This window comes from Rhinoderma darwinii, chromosome 9 (genome assembly GCF_050947455.1).
Source record: "Rhinoderma darwinii isolate aRhiDar2 chromosome 9, aRhiDar2.hap1, whole genome shotgun sequence".
Lineage (NCBI taxonomy): Eukaryota > Metazoa > Chordata > Amphibia > Anura > Rhinodermatidae > Rhinoderma > Rhinoderma darwinii.
Window position 1 is genome coordinate 30991026 of NC_134695.1, and position 20146 is coordinate 31011171.

The 20146-nt window shown below is 43.1% G+C and overlaps 1 protein-coding gene across 1 annotated transcript in view; it reads right to left on the bottom strand.

The window, feature by feature from the left end:
* LOC142660307 (capping protein, Arp2/3 and myosin-I linker protein 3-like) overlaps positions 1-20146 on the bottom strand; it is a 318596-nt gene that overhangs the window by 103744 nt on the left and 194706 nt on the right. Inside the window, exons 13-15 of the mRNA XM_075836905.1 lie at positions 5514-5623; positions 4164-4241; positions 3987-4063 (exon numbers count right to left, since the gene is read on the bottom strand). Coding sequence (XP_075693020.1) covers positions 3987-4063; positions 4164-4241; positions 5514-5623 — 265 coding nt within the window. The remainder of the gene's footprint in view (positions 1-3986; positions 4064-4163; positions 4242-5513; positions 5624-20146) is intronic.

The following is a 20146-nucleotide window of genomic DNA, read 5'->3' on the forward strand; positions in this document are numbered from 1 at the left end:
GATTTTTAAAGGGGGGTTTCCAAACGCATACTTTTTAAACCAAGTCATTTTCGCCACGCTCCTACTGCCCTTTTGCTTTTATGCTACGACTATTAGTCTGCACGTATCGACCAGCCGAGCCCTTTACATTACAAGCTCTAATATAAAGGGATACGCTAGTGGATATGTGCTGACCACTAATATTATAATTGTGTTACTTGAGCGAGTTATAATTATTTGTAGTTTATTTCTATCTTTGTTACTGTGTGTTAACTTTTACATGGGGTGTACACCACCGAAGAGAATCATATTTATGTTAGGATGGGAAAAAGAATGGGGAAAATGTGGTGTAAAAATACAAAAATTACCTTTAATTAATATACTGTAAAATATTCAATGGCACAAAGTTTTAAAACACAGGCAGAGTTCTGGGTAATTGTTTAAATTTTACCCAAGAGACCAAAAGGCTGGATGTCCCCAGTAAATAATTATCTCATTCACATACAGTGGTTAGTTCAGTTAGTTAATTTTTGCCACTTTGTAATTCATGGAGTATATTGTCCAACAGAGATCCTAACCGCAATAGATTACTGAGTGTTTATTGTTATTTGGCTTGAGTAATTTTGTATTACAACAGTGTTTATACGTCTCTGCCGCATAGTTATATAAGACCTAACAAGCAGTTTTGCTCAGCGTGGCAAATCTCTTCACGGAGTGCAAAACAAACTATTGCAATAACCTAACTAGCTTAGACGTGGGCATCTTGCACACCGCAGGAGGGGCGGCTATACTGGCATCCCGCATGACAAATAATTACGCTCTCCGTAGTGAATATATGCATAAAATACAAAAAGATCACTGCTGTTGTCTAATTGGCACTATGGCATGTGTCTTGCACGCCAGGTGAAAGTCAACTGCAGCAGCTTCTATACAGTTCACAGAGGCAGGGAATTACGTCAGCACGGCATGTGATCGTGTATTAGTTGGGTTTTGCTGGTACGCCACAACAAAGTTCTGCCTGTGAGATTAAATTGGTGGCTTAACTGACTAGTAATTCGGGTCCCTAAACTACTTGACTTGCCTATAGTCGTCCCAATGCGTGTTTCACCAATTTCATCCTGGCTTCTTCGAGAAGATGCTTCCCTTGCCTCGCCACCCCTTTCAATTGTATCTGCATTCTAAGCACGCGGATACAATTAAGCGAAATAGTGTGCAGTTGTCCGGAACCTCCCCCCCTGGTCACAACTGCAAATGTGTATGTGCCACTGCTATGGAAAATGTCAATTTTCACTCTGGTACATTCATTGTGCACTAATTTCTGCAAAACACCTTTGGGGTCAAAATGCACACTACACCTCTTGAAGAATTCCTTGAGCGGTTGTGTTTCCAAAATGGAGTCACTTCTGTGGGTTTTTTTCCCCTATAGTTCTTGAGAAAATAAAGTTTGAATTAAAACGATATATTTTTGGGAAAAAATTTATGTTTTCATTTTTACGGCCCAATACCAATAAATTTGCTGAAACATCTTTGGGGTCAAAATAATCACTACAACCATATAGGAATTCCTTGAGAGTTGTATTTTCCTATATTGGGGTATTGAAAATGTGACATGAAACATGTGAAACTATTCCAATAAAATCTGAGTTCCAAAAGCCAAATGGTGCTCCTTCCCCTCTGAGCCCTATTGTGTGCCCAAACAACAGTTTACGTTCACATATGGGGTATTGTTGCACAGTTCTTTTTCTACTATAGTCTTTGTGAAAATGAAATATTTGAGCGAACGTGATATATTTAAAAACATTTACATTTTCCAATTTTATGGCCCAATTCTAATGAAGTCGCTGAAGTCAATAACCGGTTATCGGTTATGTCAAATTGCTCACTAGACCATTAGTTGGATTCCTTGAGGACTGTAGTTTCCTAAATGGAGTAAAAAAAAAAATAATTTTCTTACTGTACTAATACCTTAGGGGCTTTGCAAATGTGACACAGTGTCCAAAAACCATTCCAGCAAATCCACGCTCCAAAAGTCAAATAACGCTTCTTCCCTTCTGAGCCCTACCCGTGTACCCTAAAAGTAGTTTATGATATAGGGTATTGCCATGCTCAGGAAAAAATGCCTAACAATTTTTGGTGTATTTTATCTCCTGAATTTCTTGTGGAAACAAAACATTTTGGGCTAAAACTGCATATTATTGGGGAAAAAATATTTTTCCTTTTCATGGCCCAATTTTAATAAATTCTATGAAACACCTGTGGGGTCAAAATGCTCTCTACACCCCTAAAAAATCCTTGAGGGTGCAGTTTACAAAATGGGGTTTTTAGGGTGTTTCTTATGTTTTGGCCCTCAAGGCCTTTTCAAATGTTGTCTGGTAAAAATCTTAATAAAAAGGAGGCCCCAAAATCCACACGGTCAAGTAGCACACCAGGGCTACATATGAGATATTTCTGAAAACTTTAGCATCATGGTAATAAATATTAAGTTGTGTTTTGTCTGTTGGATTAAAATTTAATATTTGTAAAAAAAAAAAAAATAAGGAAATTTGTACATTTCACAACTTTACTTTAATTCCTGTGAAACACCTAAAGGGTTGTCAAACTTCCTAAATGCTGTTTTGAATACGTTGAGGTGGTACAGTTTTTAAAATAGGGTGATTTATGGGGACTTTGTAATATATAATATCAAAGCCACTTTGAAACTGAAGTGGTGCCTGAAAAAATAGGTTTAGCAAATTTTGTTGAAAATTTGAAAAACCTGCTGCTATATATACATATACCGTATTTTTCAGACTATAAGACGCAGTTTTTAGCAAGAATAAATATTTCAAAAAAGTCCCTGCGTCTTATAGTCGGCAGTCAAGGGATCCGGCAGCGTCGGGCCCCCTGACCTCTTCTTACTTAACCCCTTCCCGACCCATGATGTGCCTGCACATCATGGAGCGGGGAGGGGATGATGTTTGGAGCGGAGTAGGCTCACACGCTGAGCCTGCTCCATAAACTACAGACGTAGGCTGTGTTTTACAGCGGACATGCTGCTCTAACAGCCAGGAACAGTGATGGCGCTATTCCTGGCCGGTTAACTAGTTAAATGCCGCGGTCAATAGCGAGCGCAGCATTTATAGGGGTCTTCCCATTCTATCTTACCCGTCTCCGCTGTCTCCCCGCCACTTCTTGGTTAGTTTGTCGGGAGTTACGGAAACAGTGTAGCATCGCGAGCTACGCTGTTCCCGGAACTCGGTAGCTACGAAAACAGCATACATGGTCGAGTTACGGAAACAGCGTAACTCGCTGAGCTATGCTGTTTCCGGAAATTCCTAAAGAACTGAATAGTAGTTACGGAAACAGTGTAGCATGCTACGCTCTGCTTCTGTAACTGCCATTCACTACTATGGGAGTTATGGAAACAGTGTAGATCAGCGAGTTACGCTGTTTCTGTAACTCATCCATGTATTGCAGTGTATTGTACCAGCGATCTAATAATCGCTGGTTCAAGTCCCCTAGGGGAAATAATAAAATGTGTAAAAAAAAAAGTTTGATAAATTTTCAGGACTGTAAAAAAAAATATTAAAAGTTAAAAAAAAAAGTACAACATAAAAAATAAAAAAATTGGTATCGCTGCATTAGTAAAAGTACAAATTATTACAATAGCATTATTTGACTCGCACGGCATAATGATGACTCTCCCTCGGAACGGCCTTTATTGACCCTATCATCTTCCAAAGCTGTTCCCTACAACTCCTAGTGAGGGAATATCAATTAAATATTGGGACACATCATATAGGCATCGTAGATCTGCAGACTGGGGAAAGCTGTGAATTAGCGTTGAAACATTTCAAATCTTTTATTTTCTGGCAATGTGCGATGAGATGATCTGGGTTATTATTTTGTGACAACCAATGGCCCAGAAAATCTGATAATTGACAGATCGAATCCAGTCATACAGTTTTATTAGAGATCTAATGTGTTTATTTATTTAGAATTAATATAAAAAATTTTTTTCGTATTACCTGTGTGAATACACATTTCTTGCAGCATTCAGAAAAGACAAACTTAAGCAGCAACCATGATGCAGGGATTCAAATAGCTAAAAAATAAATAAATACATTCATTTAAAATATAAGTATTGTGTGTATACGTTGCTACAACTAATAAGTATTTTGTACAACTACTCATCCTATACTTACAGAATCTAGAGCACAGTCTGTTCCAGAAAGGTTGAGATGACAAAGTGAAGTGCAATGAATAAGGAAGTTAAAGAGATTCTGAAATGAAAAGAAATCTGCATTTTTGAAACAGATGAATATTTGCAGTAAATTGTCACTATATATATATATATATATATATATATATACACAGTGTTAATCTATCTATCTATCTATCTATCTATCTATCTATCTATCTATCTATCTATCTATCTATCTATCTATCTACAGTGTTAACTGTGCAATTCAATTAGGCATTCGAGGCTATGTTTGCCCAAAACTGTAAGGGCACATTCAGACGTGGCGGAATTGCTGTGGAATTCCGCTGTGGACAGTCTGCAGTGGAATTCTCCAGCGGCCTTTTTTACATTTGTTTCTATACATTTTTAGGAAAGTTAGTTCAGACGTTGCGGAAAACTCCGCTGCGAACCATAGGCTGCGGTGCGGAATTTTCAGTCCGCAGCATGCACATTATGTTGTGGAGAAGCAGCAGAATTTCACTGAGTATTTCAGCCTTTGCAATGCAAAAACTGAAATCTGTGGCAAGTCCGCTGTGTTTTCTGCAACGTCTGAATTACCTGTCAAATATGCAAATGTTGGTGCATTACCCCAAATCTGCACCAACATTTGCAGCGGAAAAACTCTGCCACGTCTGAACGTGCCCTAAAAGGATTAGAATTGTTTAAAAAGTGATGCAAAAGTGAAGAGGCGTAACCTAGGGCTCCTGTGCCCCAATGCAAAATATGTAACAAGGTACCCATCTACCAAGAGCCATTTATAATACTGGTGTCTTTATATGTGGCATAAGGACCTTTGGTCTTCCTCAGGCACCAGGGCCCGGGTGTGACTGCTACCTCTTCAACCCCTATTGCAGGGAAATATGGCTAGTAGGGGCCCGGCCACAATGCTGAAAAGAAGGGGCCCACCCTTTTTTTTTGTATCTTAGTAATTTTAGAAATTTGAATCAGGGCCTGAGCGTCAGTTACTTTGGAGAAAGGAACGTGCCCTGCAATGTAATGCGGCTTATTCCTTTCTCCAAAATAAACAACACTGGAGCCTTGCTCACAAGGTCCTACAACTACAACTGGCCAGCAAGGTCATGGAGAAGGGCACACAGCGCACGTACCGTAGCTGCGACCTCCAAAGAGACGCCACCTGAACTTCCTACAGTATTTCACATGGTCTACAGAGCTACTTTTTTTCTGAGATACGTCTCATCTCATTTAATAGCCCACTCGCCCACATTGATTATTAAATGGGATGGGGGGTCTCTCTTACAATGATTGGGTTAAATGTAGAATAAATATATTAGAATGTAGAATTATAACTCACAGTGGAATCTTCTGTGGCAAGAATGCCAGGGTTGCCAGACAGGTCAAGATGGCAAAGAAATTTGCTAAATGAGACATTCAAAGAAAGTGATTGAAATAAGCTGCGGATACCTAGAAAGTAAAAAAAAGAAATAAGAAATCACTCATAAGTGTTTATAATAAAATAAATTTTGTTCAAGTGATTCTAGGCTATGTACACCTTTGCAACTATTAGTTTTGTTTCTAAAGCTTCTATGCACACTATGCATCTTTATGGTAACAGATAACAAACAACCCTGTATAGCCCGATTCTGCAGTCATACTTTCTTCCATTTGTCCCCTATTTTATATTACCATACGTTTGGTTTGGTAGGTTAGAAAGAAGTAAAGGACAGATAGAAAAGAGTATGACTGCAGGATCAGACTATACAAGATTTATATGCTGTCTGTTACCATGGTGACGCATAGACTGCATAGTAGCTATAGCAATAAAATTATAGGATTTTTTAAATAAACGGTTATTCCCATCTCAGATATTTATGGCATATCACCATACCCCTGTCCCGCCAGACAGGGATTATGTGGAGAGAAGGCCACGTATGCGCAGCTCAGCTGCTCGGCTTTTCCCGTAACTCCCATAGAACATAATAAAGAGAGCCGCGCGCATTCGTTGGCACATCTCCACATAGTCCTCGCATGGAATTAGCGGCTGTCAGCCACCTCAATAGGCTGGATGGAAGTTAGATGACCCCCGGTTTCAATATAGGTGTGGCCAATTTGTCACAAGAAAAAAGACATAAAAATGACTTAAGTAACCTAAAAAAAAAAGTAATAGCTGTGTGACCAGTACAAGTGAAAAATCTGAAAAATTGTTTTGGTCATTAAAGTCCAAAATATCGTGGCTATAAAATGGTTACAATAACACAAACTATGTGTTTGTTTACTACTGTTGTAGTACATCACAATTTTATTTTTCTTACAGATCTAAACAAATTAAATCAAATTATTATCCAACAGCAGGCTATGGGGGCATACCGTATTACAGATTAGTACACAGATCAGTGTTCATGAGCACTGAAGACCAGACCGATTTTTTTATCATCTTAACAACTCGTTTCAGTGATCTGAATTTTTTATTCTGTTTAGTTTTCGTAGCTCTATAATGCCTTCTTTTGTAGGAAAAGTTTGTAGTTTTTAAGGGTGGTATTTGGTGGCATATACAGGGTGGGCCACAAAAATCAGAACGCTGTTTCCTTTTTGCAGTTTGTACAGGATAATGTTTATCACACCTCATACATCAAAACTGTCTTTGTTGCCTATAGCAACTAATCAGAGCTCAGCTTCTATTTTACCAGTGCAGTTTAAGAACTTAATGAGGCTCAAAGTATCCTTCTCTGCCTGTCGAGGGCAGTAGGTTTGTGTGTGAGTTTGTCCAACATGCGGTATTCTATTCAACAAAGAGTTGCGATAGTGGAGGCCTGTGTACGCACAAGCTCATTCAAAGAAGCAGAGGACTGTTTTGCTGGTCGATTGCCGGGCCTCCTGCTCAAGCAAAAAGCAGTATACATGATTTGGTGTGGGAGTGGCATAACACAGGATCCATGACTAATGCCAAAAAATAGACAACCACATGACGCTCCTTCATCTGTTCTTGTTATAGACATCCAGGAGAGGATTATGAGATGTCAGAGGCATTTGACATGAAAATTATCAACGTGTACTGAAATCACTTCACCTGAAGCCATACCAGGGGTCAGTTGTGCAAGAGTTAATGGAGGGAGATAAACAGAAGCATGTGGCATATTGTAATTGACTACTGGATATGATTGTAGATGCCCATTTGAACCCGTTGCAATACATCCTGTCCAATGAAGCGTGGTTCCATCTAGCCGGGTGTATTAATCGCAGAACATTAGGTACTGGCAGAGAAAATTCTTACGAGCTCCACCAACAGCCACTTTATGATCCCAAAAAATTGCCAATTGCTGCTCAGTTATGGGTACGCAGATTGTAGGTACATTATTATTTGATAAAAATGTGAACACAGCCTGAAAAAATTATATGCACAGTTGTAACGATAGCCTAAAGTTTAGGCTGTAATAGTGCCAGCAGGGGGTGGTGTGAACCCTCCTGGTCACCAAGGAATTTGACTTGGGACTACTACTACAGAGCAGAGTCTAAGGGAACCCCCAGTCTTCACCCTTTAATCCATATACAGGAATGTGGACTTTGCTGCCAGGGAAACCCTGGTCACTACCCCCAGTGTAGTCTCCCTTGGTGATAGCTGAAGTTGGAAGAGGCAGAGTAATAAATGTAGCTTTAGGTCTGGACAGGCAGTAGAGGTTCAACATGGTTTAACATAGTGTCAGGTCTGGGCAGGCAACAGGGAATCAACATGGTGAAAATAGCAATAGGTTAGGGCAGGCGGCAGGCACGGATCGTCAAAAACAGGGAGGAGGTCGGTACAGGGGAATACAACAATTCAACAGGGAAACTCAGGAACACAGGAAACACAGAGGTACCAAATTGCTCTGGCATTATATAGCAGAGCAGGCAGAGCTTTTATAGATGGTCAGGTGATGGTCATGCGCGTTAGGACTCAGAGAAGTGTATCGACGGCTGGAGCGGCTGCCAGAGGTGCACATCAGTGGCCAGAGAGACGCAGAATGAGGAGACTGAGGGAGGACGCGTGGACGCTGGGGACAGGTAAGTCCGGGAAAGCGCGGACCCTAGAGGAAGCAGAGGAGAGCTGCAGCTGCGTATGCTGCCGTCTCTGGGGAGGGAGACGCTGGCAAGCTCCGAGTGTCCTGATGTCGCAGGCATAACAATACCCCTGCTTACGACCCCTCTTCTTAGGTCCAGAGTGTAAAAGGAATTCTTTATGATAGTTGGGGCATTTACATTCTCTTCAGGCTCCCAAGACCTCTCCTCAGGACCAAACCCTTTCCAGTCCGCCAGATAGAAAGTCGTCCCTCCTACCCTCTTGTAGTCCAGGATCTCCTTTACCTTAAAGACGACAGAAGAACCGCTGAGAACAATTGCAGAACCAGAAGACTTGCTGTAATAGTTCATGACCACGAGTTGGGAATTTTGAGGGTAGGAGGCAGCTGAAGCTTATTGGACACATGGTTAATTGGTTGTAAAACATCGAAGGGGCCGAGGAACCTAGGAGAGAATTTGTGGGAAGGGATATTTAGACTAATGACAGCCAGACCTTGACTCCGGGGGAAAACTGAGGGGGAACTTTTCTTTTCTTATCAGCATATCTTTGCATGCAATCAACTGCCTGAAGAATCGCAGTCTTGGTTTGCTGCCAGATATAAAGAAAACTCCCGAAGGAAGAATTGGCTGCAGGCAGTTGAGACATAGCTGGCACAGGATGAGGAACTCATGGATGCTGACTGTATACAATCAAGAACGGGGAAGAATCAGTAGACTCACTAGTATGGTTATGGTATGAGAATTCGGCCCAAGGCAGAAGCTCTACCCAATTGTAGTGTTGAACTGAAAAAAAAATTATGAAGATCCTTTTCTAGTATTTGGTTGATCCTTTTCACTTTATCGTTAGACTGTGGGTGATATGCAGAAGAAAAGCCCTGCTTCACATCCAAAAGTCTACATAGGGCTCTCCAGAACTTGGAAGTGAATTGTACGCCTCGGTCAGACACGGTATGGAGAGGTAGATCGTGCAGACGAAAGATGTGCTGAATGAACAAACTTTCCAGACGAGGAGCTGAGGGAAGGCCAGTTTTAGGAACGAAATATGCCATCCTGGAAAAACGGTCCACCAGGACCCAGGCAGTAGTACATCCAGCAGAAGAGGGAAGGTCAGTGATAAAGTCCATGGCGATGTGTTGCCAGGGAGCATCAGGCACCAGCAAGGGTTGGAGCAGCCCAGCAGGTTTGGAATGCGTCCCGGGACGCTATACGCATGCGCATTTCACGCGTACTGATTGGACCTTACACTTATCTTCCTGATTGGCTAACTTCTATGCCAATCTTGCTGTATGTAGGCTCGTCACCATTCGGGGAATTCTATTGGCTCCCACACAGGTGAATCCTGTGTGAGGTACGTCCGAGTTTTTAAATGAAGAGGAATTAGAACGCACGCTCACTAGCCCCATTGTGATCCCCTGAGGATGCTGTGTTTACAGCGAAACATGTCAGGGGGCTAATACAATTTTAATTGCTATATCAGACTAGCCTCTATACTACAATCCACTGTGACACTAGCGTACGTTCAGCAGTCTGCAGCTGCTGAATAAAGCGTTCACACTCCTGCATCTTTCATACTCTATTTTGCCACAGTTTAGGCATAGTTTACATAGAGCATGTGCCTTCTTGGTAAGAGCTGGGATGGGAGCAGTAACGGACGAGAAATTTGGGATTAACTGACAATAGAAATTAGCGAATTCAAGAAATCTCTGTATAGCTTGGAGACCTAGAGGATGTGGGTACTCCAAGACGGACTTCACTTTTTCCCGAAGGCCACGATCAGAGATAATATAGCCCAGGAAGGGCAAGGACAAGGATTTCTTTTCAAATACGCACTTCTCGAGTTTAGCGTATAAGTTGTTTCCCCTTAACCGCAACAAGATTTAGCGTACATGCTACCGATGCGTCGTCAGCTCAGGTGAGTAGATCAAGATGTTGTCCGGATAAGCCACCACACAGACATACAGAAGATCACAGAAGATGTCATTCGCAAATTCTTTAAATGGAGCATTACACAGTCCAAAGGGTATCACGAGATACTCATAGTGACCGTCTCGGGTGTTAAATGCGGTTTTCCATTCGTCACCCTTACGGATACGGATCAGGTTATAGGTCCTGCATAGATCCAGCTTAGTGAAAAACTTGGCTCCATGAACCCTGTTGAAGAGCTCAGAGATAAGGGGTACTTGTTTTTTACCATGATTTGGTTTAACCCACAGTAATCGATGCATTATCGTAGTGATCCATCCTTTTTCTCTACAAAGAAGAAACCGGCTACAGCTGGTGAAGTAGACTTCCTAATAAACCCCCTCTCAAGGTTTTCCCTGACATACACCGACCTGGCCTGGGTTTCAGGCATGGAGAGAGGATGAACACAACCAATATGGAGGACAACCTGAATTCCCCTTAAGTTATATCCATAAGTGGTGTCGTATTAGCGAGGAAAAAGGGCATACAATGGTGCCTATGACTATATATAACAATTAGCTATGACTCCTAGAATATCCAGAACAGCAACCTAAAGAATGGAGTCAATACACAGCTTTGACAAGTAAAAAGTTATTTTTATTTATACAAAACATAAAACATGAAAACAATTCACACATTAAAATCAGAGATGACTGCCACAGTGTGGAAAAATGGAGAGAGGATGAAGACAGCGGGACCCCCATTGGAGGATCTCTCAAGAATTCCAATCAAGGACTGACGCGTGCTGGCGAAGCCATGGCAATCCCAGCAGGTTGAGGTTAATAGCTATGGATAGGATATAAAAAGCTATTCATTCTGAATGGAGGACTCCTATCTGTAGTCTCAGAGTTTTGATGGGATCCGGCAGAGGTTGTCCATCCACAGAAGCGACAGCCAGGGGCTTCTCCAGAGGAACTGGGGCCAAGTGGAGACGATCTATTAAGTCCTGCTGGATAAAGTTTGCAGCCGCTCCAGAATCCAAATAAGCAGAAACAGAGTGCGATCCTGAAGATTTAGTAGTCTGCATTGATTTACCTTGGAGTGTATCTCCAATGAAGTCTAGGTGCTTTTGAGGGCATTGACGCACGAAATGAACCTTCTGACCACAGTACAGACACAACCCAGTCGATCGTCTACGCTGCCGCACCAGGTCGGACAGTCTGATTCTGTCTACTTGCATTGACTGCTCCGGAGGTTAAACAGGACAGGGCAGTAAAGGCCTTTGAAATTTGGGTGCCAGTCGACAAGACCTCTTTTCCCAGCGAATTTACAGAGTGCGCTCTTGGATCCTCATATCGATCCGGTTTGCCAGGAGTATTAAGTCATCCAAGGTAGATGAAAGCTCTTAAGCTGCCAGTTCATCTTTTATATGAGAGGCAAGTCCCTGCCAGAAAGTTGCCACTAAGGCCTCATTATTCCAAGCCAGCTCCGCTGCCAATATACGGAAGCGGATGGCGTACTCCCCTACAGTTGATTCCCCTTGATTGAGAGTCAGCAGTGAGGCGACTGCAGAAGATGTTCGGCCCGGTTCTTCGAACATAGTACGGAAAGCCTCTAGAAATATTGGCAAATCAGAGAATTCCGGATCCTCTCGTTCCAAGATGGGGTTCACCCATGCCAGGGCTTTGCCAGAGAGGAGAAAGATAATAAAAGTGACCTTGGCCTTATCAGAGGGGAAGAGATGAGCAGGTAACTTGAAGTGGATAGTACATGGATTGATTAAGCCTCTACAGATCTTAGCACCCCCATCGTAGCGAGGAGGCAGCGGCAATGAAATTACAGATACAGGACAGGCAGGAGGGATAGCAGATGGTGGAGTAGTGGAAGCAGCCAGAGGAGGCACAGAAGAAACATCCAAACATGTAATTATGGACTTTACAGCCTGTAGGAGCTGATCCTGAAGTGCCTGGAGGTTACGCATGTCCGCTTGCATCAACTGGACCGTTGTTTTGGGTTGACCAGCGGGATCTTTGGCCTAAGCGTATTGTCACGACTATGGGGTATGTGGACACACTAGGCCGCTCCGCTGTAGCGGAGTAGCAGCTGGCCAAACAAGAGTCAAGATAGTCTTTAGGACAAGAGTACATGATAGAAAACTTGGCAGATACTTGACTTGGCAGACGCTTGACTTACTGACACTTAACACAGAAATAGAGTGAACAACTGGGCCCACAGGCCGGCACGTGCACCGGGCACAGATGGTGAACTCGACTCCGACACTATACTTTGCACTGGACATTAAACACAATTACTGCATACACAATACAGGAAACAGGATACAGGAAAACAGGATACAGCTAAGGAACCATTTGCAGAACAAACATGGGCAGACATAACAACGCTCAGGCAAGGAGGAAGAGGGCAGATACCTTTTTATAGTCCAGGATTTGTGATTGGGTAGGGACAGTTTTACTGCTGCATGCGCTGGCCCTATAAGGGGAACAAGCACGCACACGCACCCTAGAGGAAGCAGAGGAGAGCTGCAGCCGCATGTGCCGGCATCTCTGGGGAAGGAGATGCTGGCAAGCTTCTACTCGCGGCTGCCGGTGAGTAGGACATGCCGGCAGTCAGCGACCGCAGGCATAACACTTCCAAATGTATACGAAGTGAGCATGGGACAGATTAGATGTTGGGACTTCAGAAAACGTTAGGACTGGTAGAGGAATTTTTGGATGTTGCCTATAGACCACAGAAAAAGGAGAAGATTGCGTAGATTCCCCAGTATGATTATTAAAGGCAAATTCTGCCCACGGAAAGGAAATTGGTCCAATCATCTTGCAGGGGAGAAACTGAATTTCTGAGAAAGTTCTCTAATACCTGGTTGATTTGCTCTACTTGACCATTGGATTGAGGGTGATAAGCAGAAGAAAAGTCCAACTTGATTTCTAACAAGCTGCACAATGCTCTCCAGTATCCAGTATCTGTGCTTCTCTGTCAGATACAATATGTTCAGGTAGCTCGTGTAAGTGGAAAATGTGTTTGATGAAGAGAGCAGCCAGATGTTCTGCCCTGCTCTGGTGGGCTTGCTAAACAAGTGGTTTGTATATCAAGTGGAGTTACAAAACCAGATTGACTTGCTGTGTTCTTGTGTGACATAAAGTGTGGGCTATTGTATGTGATATATGAATTGAGTGCTTGCTAAAAAAAGTTTGCAAAACTGGCACAATTTAAAACCCTTTTTTCCTTTGCAGCTTCCTAACTGCTGAGCAGCTGACTAGAGGGAGGGGTTAACTGCTCCCAGGTGGTATAAATTAGCCCTCAGAACTCTGTAGAGCCTGCTCTGCTGGGCTTGCTAAACAAGTGGTTTGTATATCAAGTGGAGTTACAAAACAAGAGTTAAAAAGAAGAGTTACAGCCCCTGTAAGTACTCTTCTTTTCTTTTACTATAACAACTGTTCACTGTTGTTGTTGTTTTTTTCTTTGTAATTGGGATAATGGATAGCAAGATTGGAGGTTTTCTTCAGTGCACAGTTTGCCATACGTATGCATGACTGGAGCCTGAGTTCCAGGGTGAATACCTCTGTGGCAGATGTGAGCATGTTGGTCACCTGGAAGCTCGCACTAGACATCTGGAGGAGCAGAATGCAACACTGAGGGCGATAGACAATCTTGAGTGAAACATGCAGTTAGTGGGGTAGAATTGGAGGGTAAAGACATGGGTCAGCAGGATCAGGCAAGTAGCTGGGTTAATGTAGTTAGGGGCAGTAGAAAGGGGTCCAAGAAAAGGAAGGCCAATCCTGTTTCTGATATTCCAAGCAAAATTGCCAAGTTGGGTGATGAAGCGAGGGTGCCTTTCTCAGAAATGGCAGCCCTAGCGGATATTGATCTCCCTAACAGCCGGGAGAACAGCCCAGCTAGTAGTCAGCGGGATGGTAATGCAGGTAAGGCAAGACAATTGATAATTGTAGGGTATTTTATAATCAGGAAGACGGATAGAATAATTTGTCGCCAAGACCGCCTCAACCGAATGGTTTGCTGTCTCCCTGGTGCCAGGGCTCGGCATGTGGTGGAACGGGTGGACAAATTGCTGGGAGGGGCTGGTGGTGATCTAGTTGTTGTGATCCATGTAGGTATCAATGACAGAATAAATGGTAGCTGGAGGAGCCTTAAGAATAATTTTAAAGAACTAGGCTACAAGCTGAAGGTAAGGACCTCCAAGGTTGTATTCTCAGGAATACTGCCTGTGCCATGCACATCACAGGAAAGACTGCGGGAGCTCAGGGAGTTAAATTCATGGCTTAAGTCTTGGTGTAGAGTAGAAGACTTTGGGTTCCTAGAGCACTGGGCTGACTTTTCATTGGGATACAAACTGTATTCTGCAGATGATTTTCACCTAAATGGAAGGGGGTCCGCTGTGCTGGGGGAGAGAATTCTAGCAGGGGTGGTGGAGTATTTAAACTAGGGCTGAGGAGGGAGGTCAATGTAGAAAATAAAGGGGTAGTCAGGTTAGAGAGGGGTCAGACTATATTGGTGGAGGGAGAAACAGACTGTGGGGGGAGGACTAGATAACTGGATAAGGAGATCCTTTTGTTACAAAACAGCAGTGAAAATAAAAATGCCCAAATAATGTAAAATAATCACATTTCTGATAATAAAAGTGGAAAACTGAAAGGCAAGTTAAAGTGTATGTTCACAAATGCCAGAAGTCTAGCAAGCAAAATGGGGGAGCTGGATGCCTTGATACTGGAAGAAAATATAGATATAGTTTGTGTTGCTGAAACATAGCTAGACTCTTCACATGACTGGGCTGTAAATCTAGAGAGTTTTACACTTTTTTGGAAAGACAGGACAAATAGGAAAGGCGGTGTATGTTTGTATGTAAGAAGTGATATGAAGGCGAGTGTGAAAGAGACAATAGTGGGTGAAGATTATGAGGAGGTTGAAACCATGTGGATGGAAGTAGAAAGGGAGGTAAACACTGAAAAAATTACTTTTGGTGTAATTTATAGACCTCCCCAATATAACTGAGGAGATGGAAGGTCAGTTATATGAACAGATGGAGCGGGCTGCACATGGTTCGGCTTCAACTGCAAAGGGGAGACATTTCCTCAACCTGTTGCAGGAAAATTTTATGGGCCAGTTTGCGGTAGACCCGACTAGAGGTGAAGCTCTGTTGGATCTGGTCATTTCTAATAATGCAGAGCTTGTTGAGAATGTCAATGTTCGTGAAAACCTCAGTAACAGTGATCACAATATAGTTACTGTAACGTCTATGGCCGGGGGTCGTCGTCCTGACTTACCTCTTGACGATCCCGGCCATGGACATCCCTCTTCACGGCGTTAGCTCCCTCCAGGGAGATGCTGGCACTGTCTTCCGGGTCCTCGGACTGATTCCCGCAGGACGCGCGCGCCCGCGCGTGCACGGTCTTAAAGGGACAGTACACGTCCAGATGTCACCTATCAATTATCAGCCCAAATGGCTGCTGGACTATAATTAGGGGCTCTGCCCACTGGTTCCTTGCCTGAGCGTTGTTGTATACCTAAGTTTGTCTTGCTAAAGGTCTCCCAGTGTTTTCCAGTTCCCAGTGTTACCCGTTCCTGCTGCCTGTATCCTGTATCCCGTGCTACCGTATCTACAAGTGAAAGTCAAGTCGTGCCTTCCCACTGCATCCGCGGCGTCACCTGCTGTGAAAGTCAAGTCGTGGCTTCCCGCTGCATTCACGGTGTCACCTGCTGTGAAAGTCAAGTCGTGTTCCCGCTACCGTCTACATTGCCTCAGGTACCCGTTCAGGACTATAGACATTGTTTTGTACCTTGTTGGCCAGCTGCTGTTCCACTATGCGGTACGGCCCAGTGGGTCCACACCCCGCGTCGTGACCGTTACATTTGACCTATACTGTAAAAAACAAACACAGGCTGGGAGGGAAAAACACTTAATTTTAAGAAAGCCAATTTCCCCAGGATGAGGGCTGCAATTCAAGATATAGACTGTGAAGAACTAATTTTAAATAATGTGACAAGTGATAAATGGGAGATTTTCAAATCTACTTTGGGTAATTATAGTGCAAAATTTATTAGGTAACAAGTATAAACGACTAAAATTAAACCCCACATGGCTTACACATTCTGTAAAAAGGGCAACACATGACAAAAAAAGGGCATTTAAAGAATACAAATCTGAGGGTACAGCTGTAGCCTTTGTAAATTATAAAGAGCTTAATAAAATCTGTAAAAATGTAATAAAATGAGCAAAAATACAAAATGAAAGGCACGTGGCCAAGGATAGTAAAACAAATCCCCAAAAATTCTTTAAGTATATAAATGCAAAAAAGCCAAGGTCTGAACCCCTAGATAGTGGTAATGGAGAGTTGGTGAAAGGGGATCAAGAGAAGGCAAGGTTACTAAATGGGTTCTTTATCTCTGTGTATATAACAGAAGAAAGAGCGGCTGATATAGCCGGTGCCAGTGCTGTTAATATATCAGTTGATATACTGAATTGGATGAATGTAGATATGGTCCAAGCTAAATTAAATTAAATAAATGTGCACAAGGCCCCGGGACCAGATGGGTTACACCCTAGAATTCTTAAAGAGCTTAGTTCAGTTATTTCTGTCCCCCTTCTCATAATATTCAGAGTTTCTCTAGTGACTAGTATAGTGCCAAAGAACTGGCGCAGGGCAAATGTGGTGCCTATTTTCAAAAAGGACTCTTGGTCTTCCCCGGGTAATTATAGACCAGTAAGCTTAACATCCATCGTGGGGAAAATGTTTGAGGGGCTATTGAGGGACTATATACAGGATTATGTGACAAAAAAATAGTATTATAAGTGACAGCAGGCACGTTTTTACTAAGGACAGAAGTTGTCAAACTAAACTGATCTGTTTAGGTGAGCAAAAGCCTAGACAGAGGGGCCGCTGTGGATATAGTGTTTTTGTACTTTGCAAAGGCATTTGACACTGTTCCTCATAGACGTCTAATGGGTAAATTAAGGACTATAGGTTTAGAAAATATAGTTTGTAATTGGATTGAGATTTGGCTCAAGGACCATATACAGAGAGTTGTGGTCAATAATTCCTACTCTGAATGGTCCCCGGTTATAAGTGGTGTACCCCAGGGTTCAGTGCTGGGACCACTATTATTCAACTTACACTACCGTTCAAAAGTTTAGGGTCACTTAGAAATGTCCTTATTTTTGAAAGAAAAGCACAGTTTTTTTCAATGAAGATAATATTGAATTAATCAGAAATACACTCTATACATTGTTAATGTGCTAAATGACTATTCTAGCTGCAAACGTCTGGTTTTTAATGCAATATCTACATAGGTGTATAGAGGCCCATTTCCAGCAACCATCACTCCAGTGTTCTAATGGTACATTGTGTTTGCTAACTGTGTTAGAAGGCTAATGGATGATTAGAAAACACTTGAAAACCCTTGTGCAATTATGTTAGCACCGTTGTAAACAGTTTTGCTGTTTAGAGGAGCTATAAAACTGACCTTCCTTTGAGCTAGTTGAGAATCTGGAGCATTACATTTGTGGGTTCGATTAAACACTCAAAATGGCTAGAAAAAGAGAGCTTTCATGTGAAACTCGACAGTCTATTCTTGTTCTTAGAAATGAAGGCTATTCCATGCGAGAAATTGACAAGAAACTGAAGATTTCCTACAACGGTGTGTACTACTCCCTTCAGAGGACAGCACACACAGGCTCTAACCAGAGTAGATAGAGAAGTGGGAGGCCCCGCTGCACAACTGAGCAACAAGACAAGTACATTAAAGTCTCTAGTTTGAGAAATAGACGCCTCACAGGTCCTCAACTGGCAGCTTCATTAAATAGTACCCGCAAAACGCCAGTGTCAACACCTACAGTGAAGAGGCGACTCCGGGATGCTGGCCTTCAGGGCAGAGTGGCAAAGAAAAAGCCATATCTGAGACTGGCTAATAAAAGGAAAAGATTAATATGGGCAAAAGCACACAGACATTGGACAGAGGAAGATTGGAAAAAAGTGTTATGGACAGACGAATCGAAGTTTGAGGTGTTTGGATCACACATAAGAACATTTGTGAGACGCAGAACAACAGAAAAGATGCTGGAAGAGTGCCTGACGCCATCTGTCAAGCATGGTGGAGGTAATGTGATGGTCTGGGGTTGCTTTGGTGCTGGTAAAGTGGGAGATTTGCACAAGGTAAAATGGATTTTGAATAAGGAAGGCTATCACTCCATTTTGCAACGCCATGCCATACCCTGTGGACAGCGCTTGATTGGAGCCAATTTCATCCTACAACAGGACAATGACCCAAAGCACACCTCCAAATTATTGAAGAACTATTTAGGGAAGAAGCAGGCAGCTGGTATTCTATCTGTAATGGAGTGACCAGTGCAGTCACCAGATATCAACCCCATAGAGCTGTTGTGGGAGCAGCTTGACCGTATGGTACGCAAGAAGTGCCCATCAAGCCAATCCAACTTGTGGGAGGGCCTTCTGGAAGCATGGGGTGAAATTTCTCCAGATTACCTCAGCAAATTAACAGCTAGAATGCCAAAGGTCTGCAATGCTGTAATTGCTGCAAATGGAGCATTCTTTGACGAAAGCAAAGTTTGAAGGAGAAAATTATTATTTCAAATAAAAATCATTATTTCTAACCTTGTCAATGTCTTGACTATATTTTCTAGTCATTTTGCAACTCATTTGATAAATATAAGTGTGAGTTTTCATGGAAAACACAAAATTGTCTGGGTGACCCCAAACTTTTGAACGGTAGTTTATTTATTAATGATAAAGACGATGGGATTAATAGCACTATTTTTATTTTTGCAGATGACACCAAGCTTTGTAATATAGTTCAGTCTATGGAAGGCTTGAATGTTGCTCATTACAGGGTCGTTCCATACCCATAATAGAGATGCTCAGGCCAGCGCCTTACCAGACAACAGAGACCGGATGCAGGCAACCTTTGCTCGGTCTGTAGAAAATTGATGCACCATAGCCTCAAAGTGAATATTACATTGTTTCAGGAACCCCCTACATGTCTTGGGGTAGCCATCGTAGCATGGGAGTAGGTAAATGTAATCCTGGACTACAGGCTGTAGCTAGAGGTGGTTGCGTAGGCACCATAGGTGATGCAGGAGTAAAGATAGCAGAGAGTCTAGGTGATACATTTTGAAGTAGTTGGTACAGCTAGTCCTGGCAAACTCGTTACCTGGATAATTCCTGAGCCAGGTCAGAGACTTCAGGTAGGGTCACGTCAGTTGGGTCCATGACCATAGCAAACTGTAATGATAGTGTAATGGCAGGAAGGAGGTGAAGGGAACAAGTGAGCCCTAATCTACCCACCGCCCTGTCCCTGCCTACTTGCAACGACCCGCCCTAGGCGACGGGGTACAACTTGGCGGTGGTCCCTACGCTGTCTAAGTGCAAGGGAGACAAACAGGGAACACGCAAGGGAATACAGTAGCCCACGGAACGCCGCGAGGAAACGGAGCGGTGAATGAGCCAGTCAGGATCAGGAAGTAGTGGAGTATACAAACGGGAGCACGGAGCAGAAGCAAGCCTGGGGCAGAGCAACGCAGGATAAACGGAACTGAAGCAAGGCAGAAGCACGGCAGAAGCAGGCTGGAGCAAGGCAGCAGTGGGGCCAGGAATCCAGAAAGAATAACAAGCAAGGAGGAAGAGAAAACGGCAGGTATAAATGGACAGGGGGCGGAGCTAACTCTGACTGACCAGGCCGCGATAGGCTCTCCCACTCCTGAGCCTGCCACCCTGATTGGTGGGAGCAGGTGTCAGTCTCAGAGGTCTGGCCTCAGGTGTCGACTGATTAATCCTGGGAGTATACCCAGATGTAGTGCCTGGCAGATCCTTTACAGTACTCCCCCTTTTATGAGGGGCCACCGGACCCTTACTAAGAGGACCCGGTTTAGTGGGGAAGAGAAGGTGGAACCTCCTTATCAATACCCCAGCGTGAACATCTCGAGCAGGTACCCAAGTCCTCTCCTCCGGCCCGTATCCTCTCCAATGGACCAGGTACTGGAGG